Source organism: Protomyctophum bolini (assembly GCF_963924005.1).
Source record: "Protomyctophum bolini genome assembly, chromosome: 19".
NCBI lineage: Eukaryota > Metazoa > Chordata > Actinopteri > Myctophiformes > Myctophidae > Protomyctophum > Protomyctophum bolini.
In genome coordinates this window covers 13,139,686-13,157,172 of record NC_137880.1, presented here as the reverse complement: position 1 = coordinate 13,157,172, position 17,487 = coordinate 13,139,686, and the positions used below count along the sequence as shown (strand labels likewise).

Genomic DNA, 17,487 nt, shown 5'->3' with positions numbered 1-17,487 from the left:
TCACCAGCCAACAGAACAGAATCCTTGCCGCCTGGCCCAGACAAGCACTGGGAGCAGAGGGATGGGAGAGAGTCCAGCAGCACCTCCGGGGCCCTTCGGTCAGCTCGTTGAAGAAAGCTATGTGCATCTGTGTACACTCAATCAGCTCCAAATGACGACACGCACCTGCAATCTGATTAGAAAGCGCTGACAGCTGCGCTGACTCTGATCAACCTTGGGCCATGAATTCTCTCTCTCTCTCTCTCCCTCTCTCTCTCTCTCTCTCTCTCTCTCTCTCTAGTGAACTACACATGGTCGGGCAGCAATGTGGGAGTCTGTGCGTTGGAACCGAACCTTTCTTTATTGGACAATTACACAGACGAGGGAAGAACCCTTGTTGTTTATTGCATGTTGAATGCTTTCCGCCTCCCCCGCTGAACTCTGAACTCTCCGCCTCGGCTGTTAGTGTCGATCAGTCTTCACAATGTTATATAATTATGTCTAAAGAACCAAGACATTGATCTGTTATGTTCATGCCACTGACTGCAACTCAACGGTATACTTGACTAGAGCCGGATCGACACATCAGAACTGACAATTATGCAGCCTTTTGTTACGCATTACTTATTAATGCATATGTTTTTATTTTTATTTTGTAACCACTTTCAACCTGGCATTCATATTTTCGGTATGTCACAGGCAGAAAGGCAGACACAAGCTGACGTTTTAAAACGTCACAAGCTGACAATGTGATGATCACATTGTCAGCTTGTTTTTGAATGTTGTTGTGAGCTTCTATATCTAGTATTTCCACTAGTCCGAGTCCTGGACAAACATCCAATTTCCCGTTTGGGTCTCAAGCTAAAATGTCTGTGAACCAGTGGTACAAAGCGTCATTAGCTGGCATATGGGTTAGAAACGTAACAAGTGCTACGCAGTCCTAAACAGATATGAAGGTAATAGAAAAGGGGTGCATGTGTCATACAGTCATGAGTCCGACACCGTACCCAAAACCCAACCCTAAAATAAGGAATCCATGGGTTAGTTTTAACCTGCCACGCATGTCGGGGAGTGGCGGTGTTGTCAGATTAATGCCTGTCGGACTAACAAACATATGCACATCATAGAAAAGAAAGCCATACAGAGTCGGTCATGAAACAAGCATCAACTAAATACTTCATCGCCTCCAGACTCATCATAATAGTTGCTGGAAAAGAAGACTTTGAAGGCATTTAATTTGAATGCACCGTTTTGCCTATTTCTAATAAGTTGATCCTTGAGTCCAACTGGTCATTTGTGGCCAAATGTCATGTTATTCCGCCAAGGCTTTCCCGAGAGCGTTCACATTATGTTGGGACTTCTGTCCGTACAGAAAGGATGGACACACAAGATGGCCATGTGGCTGCTGCTGGCGCACGCATCACAATCATTGCTGAATAGGAAACTCTGCCATCAAGAAGACTCGCCGTGCCAAAGTGCAATTCAAAGTGCTCAAATTGCTTGTTCCAGCCTCCGTCAAACTGCTGAACTCTGATAGCTAAATAACCGTTGCAATAGAGCAGCATGCAGTAAATAAGCACTTGATACTTTTGCACTTCCATTCTTACGGTTTCCCTTTTACGAAGTCATGTTGTCAGTGTTAAATGCATAGTCAATGTCTCTTTTAGATACTTTTATGTGAAGCAACGGTCTAGTGGCAAATTCTTCGCATGATGCATTGCAATGTTTTTTTTTCCTCTTTTTTTTTCTTTTTTCCCTTCCCTCCCCCTAGAGTTCCCGCTCTGAAAGAGCCACAACCCCGGTATCTTGTACCATATGAAATAAAAGGCACATACAAATATACAGTACATAGACATAATAGAAGACTAATAGAAGTATGCAAACAAATAATAATAATCATTGCGATGTTTAAATGTCATATTTATATTAAAGCTCTTGGTCTACCGGTCATTCTTCCTTCCTATACTCCCACCTAAGGCCGTGAAATATGGGTCAGGATGAAGATTAGCGGGTTGTCTCAGAGGGTGGGTGGCATCTGCCTCTAACCCTCAGGGATAGGGTGAGAGGCTCCGTCATCTGTGAGAGTCCCATAGATCTTAATGTTCCCAAACTTTTCAGGCTGCGACCCTCCAAAATAATCATATTTGAACTGGGACCACCCACCCACCCCACACCGCCCCACCCACCCACCCCCACAAGCTCTCGGAATTGAGGCATTTAGTTTAGTTTGACTCGCGTTATACTGGGGGCCCCCGAATTGACATGACAAAGTTTGAGAACCAGTGATATATATATATATATATATAGGTCAGATGGATGGGGGGTGTGTCATGCATGGCCTCACCTGTGGCCGCGGGTGTCCAGTGACCAGACAGGTGAGCTCCAGGGTCTCTCCCTCTCGGATGGTGTACACTCTCTCTGTGTGTCTCTCCTCCTCCACGTTGCAGGCGTGGCCCGAGTGCACGATGCGGACCGACGGGGGCGCTGTGGAGGAAAAACACAGGGACGATCAGACCAAGGTGTTACATTATGTACTAATGACTGGAACGCCGTTTTGTTTGTTCTTCTTGGGTTTTTTCCGCAAATTAACGCCCTACTTGATCACGCTACAGAGATAGCCTGTGTTGCTCACATACACGCAAACAAAGGAGACGGCAGGGGCACAGACACCCATATTGAAGAGGTACTGTCGCCGACAGACAGACAGACAGACAGTAACTGTATACACTATAGTGCATTGGCATACTATTACTACATATACTGTACGCCCATGTGAACTGAGTGGTGCAACTACGCATGATGTGTGTTGGCATGCGTGCGTGGTTTTGGCACCGCTCAGAACCAGTGTTTGGAAAACGTGATGAGCCTGATTTAGGAGCATGGAGCCCACGAGGATAGACATCTAGTATACATGAACAGAATGTAAAGACTTTGACACGGTGGCAGAACTTGACAGATGGAGATGTCTCTCTCACAGAGCCTCCGTGCACGGTACGTTCACAGTTCAGACACGCTCCTCCAGGTACCAGGGGGGGGGAAACCAAATAAACAAACAGATATGTTCACAGTTCAGACACGCTCCTGTAGGTACCAGGGGGAAAAAAAACCCAAATAAATAAACAGATAACGAGATTTATGCTCCCATTGCGTTGCTTTCACTTTGGACGTGTTTGACTGATTGAATGGCTTTTAACTCAGTTTTACCCCACAAGAAGCAGAGGCAAATCCACACGGAGCAGCACTATAGATCAGCGAAGAAGACACACGCATACTGCGCACATACATGCACACACGCACTCGGCACACGCACACACACACACACACACACACACACACACACACACACACACACACACACACACACACACACACACACACACACACACACACACACACACACACACACACACACACACACACACACACACACACACACACACACACACACACACACACCTTTATAGCTTAAATAATGGCATCAGAGAGTTACTGACTGAGGCACTGCATGTTTTTTCACTGGTTCTCAATTTGAGGTCCAGGGACCACCAGGGGTCCACATTATTGCCGTTTGAGGGTCTGTAACTCTGAGAGTGTATACAAACGGAACAGTCATTTCCATTCCAGTTGTAGACTCTGACTTAAATGAAAAGGATTGTATAGTGTAAATAGTGTAATTTGGGGTCCCAGAGATAAAATAAATAAATATGAATAACACCAAATTGGCCAAATTATCCAAAACATTTCCAACATATTTTCACCATATTTTCACAATAATTATCTGCGGAACTGAGTCAAACTAATTCCAAGTGCTTGTCAGAGGGGTGGGGGGGTCCCCAGTTCAAAGTGCTTGTCAGGGTGGTGGAGGGGTGGGGGGTCCCGACTCCCCAGTTCAAATAGGCTTACATTGAGGGGTCGTGGGCTGAAAAGTTTGGGAACCCTAGAAATCGGGTCCATATCATATCAAATCAACTACATTTTATTTATATAGCACATTTAAAATGACGAGGTCAACAATGAGCAAACAATGCAATATAAACAAACATTAGAAAACATGAATATAAACAGGCATTAAGACAATAAAGACATGTCAAACTGGGTGTCAAAAAGTTGAGATTCACTGACATGTGAACCTATAGTAACCTTGTCAAGCTAGTTGTCATTTTCTAAAATGCCTGAGGCTCGGAATAACTATTTATTTATAGTTTTCTTTTTTTTTCTTTTTGTATAGCACAGTTGAACAACAAGGCAATTCAAACTAAAAGTGCTTTACAAAAAAATAAAACATTTAAAAAGCAGCAGTCGCCTTGAGATCACTGAAAGGACAGTAGTAAAATGTAGTTATTAAAGAGTTAAGAAAATATACCAGAATGCCCGAACAAAAAGGAGACAAGCGGGCGGCGGACACAAACAGCTAAACGACGGTGTTGTTCCCGTTTGTTGAGTGATCCAAGGAATGAACCGCAACTCAATTTGCTGCCCGGTGCACTAGACATTGCAATTCAAACGAATGCTCTGTCGACTAAATAAAAAGTGATGCCAGGGCTGCAAAGTCAGCAATTTCACTTGTTTGGTTTCTTTCTGTTATTGCCTTCACTTTATTTCCCGTCCTTCTCAATCTCTCTCTCTCTCTTTTGTCTTTCTCCCTCTCCCTCTCTTGACGCCAAAGTCTGTCTGTTTCATTCTAAACTGCTGTAACTGCACACACGCACGCACACACACACACACACACACACACACACACACACACACACACACACACACACACACACACACACACACACACACACACACACACACACACACACACACACACACACACACACACACACACACACACACACACACACACACACACACACACACACACACACACACACACACACACACACACACACACACACACACACACACACACACACACACACACATATATATAGGAGGATATAGGAGGCACCACGGGGTACAAGCCATTCTAAGGCATTGCTTCTCAAAGCTCTTCTTTTCTTTCTTCTCCCTGGAACAAACTCTTTTGAGATCGGGGGCCGAAAATCAATTTGGGGGTCCTTGACACAAAAAAAAAACGTTTGAGAACTAACATATCCAAGTGAACAGAACCGCTCGCTTCAGTCAGATAGACCAGCAGCAACCCGAGCCGGTCCACTGAACCACTGAACCATGACAACAAGCCACTCGCTGCCATGCTAGCTCGTCTAATCGGCGTTTATACCTCCACTTCAACGTGTGTGATTAGCGAGGGGTTGGGGGCGAGTTAATAATGAGACAGTGAACAGGAGAGAGAGAGAGAGAGAGAGAGAGAGAGGGTGATACCGGTATACACAAGGTCAAATCATCAGTGTTAATTAAATACAATCTGTGGGATTCAACCTCTCAATAGAAGAGCAGGGAGACAAAATACAAGCGCCATAGTAGTTACTCCACCGGTACAGATTGGTCAAAAAAGTTACAGAGTGTATTATTTCTGAGAGTGTATACAAATGCAATCAAAATGGGCCCTTGTGGGTCCATTTGGTTACATGATAAATTAACACTTGACTGTGTAAGAGGATTCTTATGCTGAGTGTGTCTCTGTCTCCACTGAAACGCAAAAGTGCCACACTCATTATTGAACGTAATTACACAAATTACTGCTGTCTGCTTGGAGGCCAAACATCACCAACAAATAAACATAATCCGTTTCTTTTTCTTATTTTTCTGAGAACGCCACGGGTACCGAAAGGCGAAATGTTCTTTCACTGAACATACCTTTTCAACCGGAGCCCAAGTGCTCTTTGTGAGATGTTTCTTTTCCTTTTTTTATTCAATTCTTCTCTTTTTTGTAAGTGCTTTCTGCCCAGCCAGAACCTGCCAACTCAGATAGTGTACAAATGGAATCAATGTTCCATTTGTATACACTCTCAGAGTCAAATTAATATTGATTTTACGATATAAATTTACGAAATAAATGCCATTAAATGGGGGCCTAATGCATGTTAAACTGGGGGTCCTTGAAATTAAGAAGAATCACTGCTAAAGCCGTAAAAATCTTCTCTGCTGGAGTCCCCCTGGCCCATTTTTTCAAACGGGGGGGGGGGGGGGGGTCAATTGTCTCAATTTAGGGGTCCTTGACATGAAAAAGTTTGCAATCCACTGGATTGGTCTACTTTAATTGCGTGTCAAAGGCACCTGACTGGCCCGTGGGCCTTCTTCAGTGGACACAGTCCCAGCAGCTTCACAACGTGACGCCAGGCCCTCCCCACTTTTCAACCGTCACGCTGTGCGACCGACCATATTGTCAGCCTCAGTCATCCTTCCTTCGGCTCGTTAGCTAAACTGGCCCTTCGGTGGGCGCACCCAGGTGGCCTAAACGCCGCACAGAGCGATGAGGAAAGAGATTGATGGTAACTACTTGGAAAGACTAGAGCCGGCTGCTCCATCGTACGACAGTTCTAGGTTGCGGCAGATGTACAAGCTCAAAAACAGCACGTGGACGCGATGCGGCTTGGGGAACTGCCCATAGATCTGAAGTCCCGTTAGTCCGAACATGCATGAAGGTTGGCGAACATGCACTGCTCCCGTGCTTGCGGTTATGTTTAGGTTAGGGTTAGAGATATAGGGATAGTAATTTCGGAACAATGAACCTTCTGACTAATGACATGCTTGTACACCGGCTACTTTCGCCACATGACGCCATTGCACAACAAAGTATAGATCGGGCTTATCTGGACAACAAATCTCTCCCTCTCTCGCTCTCTCTCTGCCTCCATTAGGGGGTAATTCTACTTAGGGGGTGAATTCCAAGGGGGTGGATGATACAGGAATGAGGAATAGACTTAGGGGTGAGGGAGCTTCACGCAAGGCTGCCACTTAAAACAAAGGAGGTCTAGATTCAATGCCCTGGGGGCCGCCAGACACAGCACAGGGCTAATGACATTTACCCCAATAAGCCAGTATCAGTGCGGCGTGCTATCGGTCTGGGCCAAACACCCAGCTAATTAATGGCCCTCTCTTACTTGTGTTGCTAATACGACCTGCCGAGTGCCGCAGAGACAGACTCCGTGGGGCTCGCACCCACGTGCACATGCACACGCACACAATCATCCATAGCTCTGCACACTAAAAAGCTACAAATCCGGGACTTATTTGAATGAATAACACAACATTGTATTGACAAAATCTAGCAGTGATTCTCAAACCTGTGGGCCGGGGACCACTGGTGGGCCGTGAGACATTTCAGCTCTAAAGAAAACTGAAATTCAATGTTTGCATGGCTCTAAACCGAATCCAATGTGCTATGGGCTTGAATGTTAAACAACATTCAAGTTTTCATAAATAAGTTATTCTGATTAAATATGTGGGCGAGGGGGGGGGGGGGTTGGGGGTGCATATAGCGTTCCCAGATCTGTGCTTATAGCACACAAAGTGAAAAAAGCAACACACTTATAAACATAATATACTGTGCACTGTGAGACAGGGATCTTTCATCACTGTAATGACGCATTCTGAAGCCGGGGGACATGCTGAGATGGAGGGAAGGCGGGGTGGGGGGAGGGGGGGGCTGGCAGGAAGTGAGTTGTCATGGCGATGACGAGCCGGAGGTGAGAGATGTGCTGGCAGGGGGGCACGGCGCTGATAGGGGGGGGGGGGGGGGGGGCAGGGGGGGCATGGCGCTGACAGCCGCACGCGCCGGAATATTTCAGGTAAACAGCGGGGTGACGCACCGCCACCGCCACCGCACCACGGGGCGCTTTCATTACCATTTTAAATATGTCGTCGGCCCCCTGGGGCAGAAACCTCTTATCTCCATAGGTTAAAACACCCAAAGGGGTTCCCGTCCTGAATGGGTTAAAACACCCAAAGGGGTTCCCGTCCTGAATGGGTTAAAACACCCAAAGGGGTTCCCGTCCTGAATGGGTTAAAACACCCAAAGGGGTTCCCGTCCTGAATGGGTTAAAACACCCAAAGGGGTTCCCGTCCTGAATGGGTACAGCAGTGCTTTTCAACTCTTTTCATACCAAGGTCCATTATCTGATCTCAGGTCAAAATAGCTACCAACTCTATTCATTTAGCTGGGGACCACCTGAACCTCAAGGACCACTGGTTGAAAACCCACTGTACTACAGCGGCACTCCGAAGTAGCACATCCACCGGCTCGGAACACGGCTCAAGCATGTTGTGCATGGATCTGCTACTTTTGCCATATTTGAATTTTAATCCTGAAAAGTAACAGTTTTGGACATATGAGGTTTCTACACCTGACAGAGACGATAAGCTACCCATGGTCTATAATCATGGCTTGTAGTGTGAGTGTGGTGTGTGTAGATATAAATGATTACGAGAAGCGAGCAGAGGGCTGCAGCGTAGCCTTTGGTGAGAATCAGTGAGGTCCTTCTCATTGCTATTGGACATCAGTTGGTGGTAAAAATAAATAAATCAAATCAAATCAAATCACACTCGTGTGAAGTGAGGGGTGCTCTTATTATCATACATCATCTCATTCCGAACAATCACAATTTGCGTCCTCACTTTTCCTGTCGTCACTTTTTGAGGGGTGCTATCTCCTCCTATATCCAGCTTTTGGTTACTGTCCACAAACTTCGTCTTAAACAGACTTTTACATCATAGTGTCTGAGCAAATAGGCATGTTTTAAGACCGTTTTCATAGTTGAAATAGCAGTGAACGGCAGCACACAATATAACAAAGCAATCTACAAACCTGCAAAATAGCCAAACAATCTACAAGCTTTCAAAATAGCCAAGCAATCTACAAGCTCGCAAATGCTCTTGAAATGAGGAATCATACACTGCCACCGTATTGACCTTTCCCCCTTTTCTCCTCTGTAGCTTTTTGTACTTGATAGCATGCATGCTCTGTTGATGAATTCAATACACAGGACCACAATGGAAACAAGTCCCCAGGACATTTTGGGGTTTTACAGCAGTGGTTCCCAAACTATTCTGGCCCAGGTACCTCTTGGGGGGAGATGTTTTCCCACCCTCTCATCCTCGCAACACCGATGAGCATATACAGTACCTACAACCTTACGATGCCATTGGAACCATTTGTATTAAAACTTAAACAAACTAAAAAGTCACAACACACTACCACAACTTTTATTTAAGATGCTATCTTTGAATAGATATACCTATTTTGCAGTGCAGAAACACAATTGCCTCAATTCCTTGATGCATTAACGAGCATCAACGAGCAACAGCTGGTCACAGAAAAGCAGCCTCTGCAGTGCTCCAACTGAAAGTGACTGCATGGAGTCCATTTGAAAAAGCCCTTGGAAATTATGGAATATGATTACTGTGATTATGGTAAGCTCACATATCACAGATACCACAATTCACTAGCCAAAACAATTCAGAAAAACTGAATTAGTTCACAGACCCCATGGCTATGTGTCGCGGAGCCCCTGGGAAATGTGGTTTTACAGCACTTCCATGCTGTCAATATGTAATACGGTCAATAAGGGACCCCAAGGGACATTTATTTTCCTTCGTGGCACAAAGTCGCACACTGTGAGCTTGCACATACATTATTTGAATAGCCAACATATAAATGGATAAAGCAGTTAAAACATATTGTGCTTTGAGAACTTTGAGAACCACTGAACTAGTCACACACACGCACACACACATACCCACACTCATACAGTCTCTTTCACCCACCTCACTCTATTGCAAGCATAATATATTCTCTCTCACACAACCTGCATTCACCCACTCACTGTCTTCTCGCATTCACTGTCTTTTCGCTCACACACACGCACGCACGCACGCACGCATGCACGCACACACTGTCAGTGTTAAGATAAAACAGGAAGCAGAGCGGCCAGAGGCAGGGAACAGGAGTCCCAGATGTGCTTCTGTTTCAGAAGCAGGTGACATCATTCCCCTTTAATGCAGAGAGAGAGAGAGAGAGAGAGAGAGGACAGAGACAGATAAAGAGAAATTGACAGACAAAGATAGATACAGAGAAAGTGACAGAGAACAGAGCTTTATGTGAGTGCTTTCAACATGGCAGTAACAAGACATGACAGACAGACAGACAGACAGACAGACAGACAGACAGACAGACAGACAGACAGACAGACAGACAGACAGCAACCGTGTGACAGATATATAGATTTCAGTGTCTATTTTGTTTCTGCGTGCACGACGTGCACACATTTCACTCATGTGTGCAATATATGCATGTGGATGTTTTTAGTTGATGAAATTATTTAGTTTGATTAAACTTTTCTTGTTTATACTTTATATATATTTATAGTTTATAGTATATATTCTTTCAAATGTAGAAAACTAGTGACCCTCGACGTTCTGTCAGCTGTGTGTGTGTATTGAGCAATGAGCAGTGCACGTTCGGTCAGCTGTGTGTGTGTATTGAGTGTGCACTGCACTGCAGTGCACGTTCTGTCAGATGTGTGTGTGTGTGTGTGTGTGTGTGTGTGTGTGTGTGTGTGTGGAGCGTGCACTATTGAGCGGCCATCTCCCGGTGGAGTGCCTGCCTGCCTGCGCCACGCTGGGCTCCCTGGGGGGGTGGAGAGTGTGTGTGTGTGTGGGGGGGGGGGGGGGAGGGGGGTCTCTGGAGAACAGCTTTATCCAACTGGCGGCCAATAGAGATTTAAATTGGATTTGGCTAAAAGCTAGCCTTGTCACCAGAGTCCCGGAGTGTTGGACGTGGCAGAGGGGGAGCTCTTGGCACGCAGGGAGAGAACTGTCTAAATTTGACAAACAAATGACTGTGGACTGAAGCCACAAACAGCTGGGCTTTCAGTCCACGATGCCGGCTTAATGTCCCGAGAACAACCCCCGAGGACTGCTAATCATGTCGTCCCCCTCCCCCTCCCCGCCCCGCCCCGAAGAATGGACCAACCCGATATGAGCGAGGGAAAGAAAGGGATGAGAGAGAGAGAGAGCGAGAGAGAGAGAGAGAGAGAGTATCTCGGCCGGGCACAAACCTCATATGTCCAAAATAATACAATTTAGGCATTTAGCAGACGCTCTTAATCCAGAGCGATTTACAGTAAGCAGGAACAACACAAGGTAACACCATGCCAGATGAATAATGACGGAATGAAATCTGTCTACATAACATGGCATCTGAAACGAAATCTTTAGCCTCTGCATACACCTGCAAGGTCGTCGAGGCTAGGGCAAGTGCTACGGACGGGTTACGGTGGAGTCTGGAGAGGTGAGTCTTCAGACTACAGTGGAAGATTGGGAGTGAATCTGCAGTAATGGGGAGTTATATTATAGTATACCGTATATAGTATAGTATAGTTACTATAGTATAGCAGATCCACAAGTTCGGAAGGCTTGTCGATAAGCTACTTTCAATGCTTTTGTTGTGATGCTGTAATGTGATCATGTATGGCGTTAATTTACAAAGCAAAAAAAAGTCACAATATGGAGATATGTGGTTTCTGCCCCGACAGCGAATACACATAATAATAATAATAATGCAATACAAGAGGGGGAAGGGAAAGGAAAACATGTTTGTGTTATCCCGCTGAAGCCATTATGGGTTTTGCATGCCAGGACCACCACGCTGGAGAAATAAGCTCCAGCGTGTGTGTGTGTGTGTGTGTGTGTGTGTGTGTGTGGGGGGGGGGGGGGGGGGTCGTGGCAGAGAGAGAGGCTCATTTCAGCCTGCCGATAAGGAGCGGGTACAATGGCAGCATAAAAGAGCAGCACTGTAGCAATAATAAGCTCAGCATAATGAAACTATGTAGTGAACGAGGCCTACGTTTACAAGAACATCAACATATTGGTTGGAGGAGAAAAAAACAGCGGCCGGTCAAGTTCAAATCATGGCTCAATGTGCTGCTAATAACATTACACTACAGGCGGATGAGCCGATGAACCAGACAGCAGTTCTGGATCAAAGGCCACTTGGGATAACTTGACAGCGTTGGTTCACAGCCCGGCCGTCAGTGGTCAGATGGGTGGGCCGGCTGCATGGCCCAGCGTTGCTTCACAGCCCCTCCGTCTGACCACTATAACGTCAGCGGTCCACCCATCTGATGGGTGGGCCAGCTGAATGGCCCCTCGTGTTTTCAATTTACTGCTCCATTAGTCTCGCGTTACCAGACTGTTGCCTCTCGCAATTTCAAAATGCTTCCATCATACAGTCTGGAGCAACGGAAGAGCTGTCGTGAGTCAAATATAAAGAGCCTCCTCCCCACTTACGTTTCGTCTTTAGTCACGCAAATGTATTCTAATATAAATAGAAATCATCTAAGCATATATAGCTTGCTTATTAGCGGAAATGGAAATAAAAAAACACACCTGTGTAATATATTAAAGTCTAACTCATGTTGATTAGGTGATGTAATGAACAAACGGTGTTGCATTTAATGTTTGTGTTAGGGACAAGATGACGTACATTTTCCCTTCATTGTCAATAGCGTTTTTAAAACAAACATTGAACTAAAAACAAACATTAAACCTGTATATAGGAGGGGCTAGCACCCCTCAAAAATATAATATCTTCAACCCGCTTATCCGTAGTCGGGTCGCGGGGGCAACAGCTCCACCAGAGAGCTGGGGATTCCGAGACATTCCAAAGGCCAGTGAGTCAATGTATTTCCAAAAATATAATGTAATGATATTTTAAAATATATTTTCGTGAACGGTACTCAGATTTCGGGAGGTGTATTCTTCATTTCTCAGATTCTAACTCCCTTTTTTTTGTAAATTAACACCCTGGGGTGGGGGTAAGTCCCTGTGATATACCAGCGTCTTGTCCAGGGGGATGTGAAGTACAGTACAGTACAGTACAGTACAGAAACAGGAGATAGGCTCCTGCCTTGTGGGCTGCACGGCTCGGCAAGGCTTGCTTACCACCGAGAGCACTGAAGTAATTGAGGAGCGACTCAGCCATCCGTGGACCCGAGGCGAGGCCCCCTTTTCCCGAAAGTGCCGTTGCGTTTCAGCCGCACATGCATATTATTATTACATCACGGCTTGACAGAGCGTATGGATTACATACAGTAATGCACTCGCATGCGTTCCCCCCCCCCCCCCCCCCCCCACACACACACGTTATTGCAAATGAGAGCGGCCGTATGGATCCGGCTTTGGCGCCATCAGCACGGACCATCCATCACGTGGAGCTGCCAGAGGTTCACCGCTGGGAAACGCAAAGCATTCATGCGGTGAAGATGTCTCTTGGGAGATTCAAGCAAGAACAACTGAAATGGAAAATGACACTTTTTTTTTGTTTTCCTGTCACAATCATGTGATTTGTGAAACAACATTCACAAGCTTTTGGAGCTTGTAGATCTGCCATAGCTGTTTTTTAAATTTGGACAGTTTTCCACCCAGCGGAGATGATAGAAGTCTATGCACGTGACATCATCATAGCTGGAAGTTATGCGGGAACGCCCACTGAGTGGCAAAAAGCGTCTGGCCTTGACAGCCCATACTCGAGAGAACAGCAGCTTCAATTAGTGTGTCTTGCACAAGGACACTTCAACACTAACTCTGGGGGATAAAGTCACTATAGTGCCGGTTTGACCCATTGCAAAACTATATGTAATCTCATGAACTTGACTGAAGTCAGTCATGGCGACTAAGAACTCGAATCCACGGGTAGAATAAGAGACGCCGTGGGGTCAGGTGGTGTTTTTGTGCCACAGAATGGAGCACTTCCACTTAGCTAATTAACACAGTGGAGGGGTTTGTTTGTCCTCGGTGTGTTGGGCTGAACGCAGCGTGCCACGAGAACATAGAACAAGCACGCACAGCTGGGCCCACAGAGATGCTATTTATAGACGGCAAATACACACATGCACAACTACACATGAACACATACGCATTGGCGCAGACACACAAACGCTCCATCTCAGGTGCACACACACACACACACACCTATACCTCCCACCGAAATGAGGCCACTGTGAACTTGCCAGACCCCTAGCGAGATGGATGGAGGGAACAGAGGGGGTGACAATTACATGAGAGGCAGTGTGTGTGTGTGTGTGTGTGTGTGTGTGTGTGTGTGTGTGTGTGTGTGTGCACAGTGCGACAGTGCACAGCATGTGTTCTGGCATAGTCATACTTTATGTCTTCTCTCTCAGCTCACTGAATCGACACTAATCCCGCAATTAATTTAATTGGAATTTAATTGAAGTCATTCTCATTCTATTATAAAATGTTTCATAGCTTTTACACACATCATCTAGATCATTTTGAAACAAATACAAAATAAATGACGACTTGAATGTCAGCATAAACAACAGAAGCTGTCTGTCTGTCTGTAATATTATTATTATTATTACAGTACCTGATGCCATTAGATGTTTTATTTTATTTACAACATTGGTTCTTAAAGTGGGGCCCCAGAAGGCCATGGGGGTGGTTCCAGGGTATAACCACTTTACCCATTTATATGTTGGCTATTCAAAAATAGGAGATTCACAAGCTCACAGCACGTCACTTTGTGCAGCTCTGCGAGCGTGTAAATCTGCAATATCTTTGCAAAAATATACATTTTGAATACTTCTGAAAAGGCAAAACATTCCTTACAGCACAGTACTGGATGGTAGCTTTAAAAAAAATAACATAGTTATTAATTGTATAACCTTTTGTGTGAGGTTCAAGCTGCCTCTAAAATGATTTTCTATACTGTAGATGCTATTTTGTTCAGATTAGTATGCACTAATGTGTACCACTGTCCATGGTGCTGAAAACAGTCCTTACTTCAACCGCCCATGCATCCTGCCCAATAAACCAGAGCACACTTCAAAGTCAACAATAAGAATAATCCAGAATTCACATTCATAAAATGTTTCACTGCCTTGCTGCCAAGCCACATGTGGGTCGCATTCAGAGAAGATGCCAAGCAGTCTCTGTGTCTCTTGCACCATTATATGGGTGTACTCTTAAATTGTTCCCAAACTGGAAACCCACATGATCCAGATGGCACAAAAAGAGGGGGGAGGGAGGGGGAGAGAGAGAGAGAGAGAGAGAGAGAGAGAGAGAGAGAGAGAGAAAGAAAGAGTAAACAACAACAACTACTACTACTACAACAACAACAACAACTAACTAACTACCGTACATTATAAAAACTGGTCAACATTGCCGAAATTGTCAAATAAGAGGAAAGAACTGTGAAAAAGCTGAACTTCAAGCTGATCTATACAAGCTCACAATTATGGTTGCGAGGCATTGTGAGCTTGTAGATCTGCTATTTTCAGTATCTGTGGAAACGGAAAAAAACTAAATCTAATGCCTCAACTCCTACAATTCCAAGTGCTTGTCAGGTTTGGGTTGGTCCCCAGTTTGATTCATTGGGGGGGGTTCCAGGCGGGTTCCAGGGGTTCACAAGCCAAAACAAGGAATGGTTTAAACAACGTTAACCCCATTTCATACTTTTCCACACTTCATAACAAGTTATAATATCATAACACCTTGGAACTGGCACTAGATCGATCCATGCTCCTCTCGTTAACCAAACGTCCTGTACTGAAAATAAATCATTTTTAATCATAGTTCTTATTCTTCAGTCAGTGATAGAAGGTCTATAGAAATTGCACAGCACTTTAGAGAGAAAATGAGACCTACCCACTGGTGCTAAACAACACGTTAAGAAAGGGGCAATTTATTTGAAAAACCAATTCACTTATTTTCTTCTTTCAACCACATCTCAGCAACAGAGGCAGGGATCTAAAGTGTTATTAGAGCATTGTTCTAATTCTAAGAAGGGAAAGAAAGCTGCCTGCAATATGGAACAAGTTATTGATCGGCCCTGTAAGCAATGGCCGGACAATGGACAGGTACAATTACATGAGCGCAGGGGGAAGTGAGCACGCGCCCCACACACACACACACACACACACACACACACGAGTCCTAAAAACAGGGCTAGGGTACAGCCTTAACAGTAACACTAGTGATCGACCGATAATCATGTTTTATATTAATATCGGTATCGGTGGTAAAACGAAGAAAACGGCCGATTATTATATTTCGTCATAAAGGTGCAAAAAAGTACAACAACCACTCCACTCTCATTGAAAATCCGGTAGAGTATGGTTGTAAGGAGATGTATATAGCTTAGCTGCGTGTCTGTAACACCAAGGAGTACACACACACTAAAAAGAGAGAGGACCAGGGCTAGAAGGAGTAATACTAACCTTGTAAGCATAAGCATTGCTGTTTTCATCTTGCATTAACAAAAATAAAATCCACACTGAGAGGGACAGAAGGTTTAACAGTGGTAGACCTACATTAGCCAACGCTAGCTCCTATGCTAACGCTGCAAACTTACAGCAGATGTAAACGGTTCTTTGATCGTGTGTGTGTGTGTGTGTGTGTGTGTGTGCGCGCGCGCGGGTGCGTGCACGCATGCTGTGTGCGTGCGTGCGTGTGTGTGTGCGTGCGTGCATGCATGCGAGCCAACTCAATGTTTTCTAAAAGGACAACTTTTTCCCCCCATCCTGACCAGCCTATTATTATTATTATTGCATTTTTGCTATGTGCTGTAACTATAACTGCAAGCCAATGAAGAATGAACCAATCAGTAGCATTGTCAATATTTGTCTTAATTTCTAATTCATATTTATTTAGTTGACAATAATTTAACGGTAGGCCAGTGTTTTGAGACATACAAGGCTATTGTCTTGTATTGCTATAAAATTATGATCTTGAAAGTGGCAAATGTCAGTGGTGGAGTAAAAACAACAAGGTCACATGGCTTTGGGGAGTTTGGGAAGCAGTTCTACAAGCTCTCAACATGTCATGCTGCAATGTGCTGTGGGCTTGTAGATCACCAATTTGGATAAATAAACTGATTATTTTTCCCTGTTTAAAAATAAATAAAAAAAATTAAGCCTGTGCCTGCACTTCATACAGCACTATGTTCCATATTCTGCTACAGTACATGTTTGCACTTTAGTTAAATTAAAGCTGCATTTGACGGGGGTGCTTCTTGCACTAACTTTTTATAAGCAATAAATGTTCTCCAATGCATTTAAAGGAATTATTGTGTTAGAATTTATTTTTTTACTTAAATTAATATCGGTCATAATATCGGCTATCTGGCTTTTTGATTCTCCACTAATCGGTAATCGGAAATATCGGCCAAAAACCATATCGGTCGATCACTACTTAACACACACACACACACACACACACACACACACACACAGTTCCTGCAGCAAAGTTAAGGCATTGGCTACAGTACAGCATTGGTTCTCAAAGTGGGGCTACGTTGGCTATTCAACAATAGCAGATGACGTACATCAACTACTTAAAAAATTAAAGAAATAAAATAAATATATACAAATAAAATCTATATCTATACATTTGAGACAGGCGGAAGTGCACAAAAATGTGCGCCATTTCAGATCGCCAAGTCACAGACCGTGACATACATGTAACCTACAGTAGGCGAAACTGACTGATCCCAACTGTGCTTTCTGGTCCTCATACGTCACCGGCTTCCTGTTTGCATTCTACCATCTCCTCCACGCCCCTCGCGTGACATTGATCTGTACT

At 44.7% G+C, this 17,487-nt stretch overlaps 1 protein-coding gene across 2 annotated transcripts in view; it reads right to left on the bottom strand.

Annotated features, from left to right (window-relative positions):
* Positions 1–17,487, bottom strand: part of LOC308334137 (MAM domain-containing glycosylphosphatidylinositol anchor protein 2) — a 298,760-nt gene that overhangs the window by 200,299 nt on the left and 80,974 nt on the right. For both annotated transcript variants that reach the window (XM_080790725.1, XM_080790724.1), the window contains exon 2: positions 2,324–2,463. In XM_080790725.1, coding sequence (XP_080646851.1) covers positions 2,324–2,463 — 140 coding nt within the window. The remainder of the gene's footprint in view (positions 1–2,323; positions 2,464–17,487) is intronic.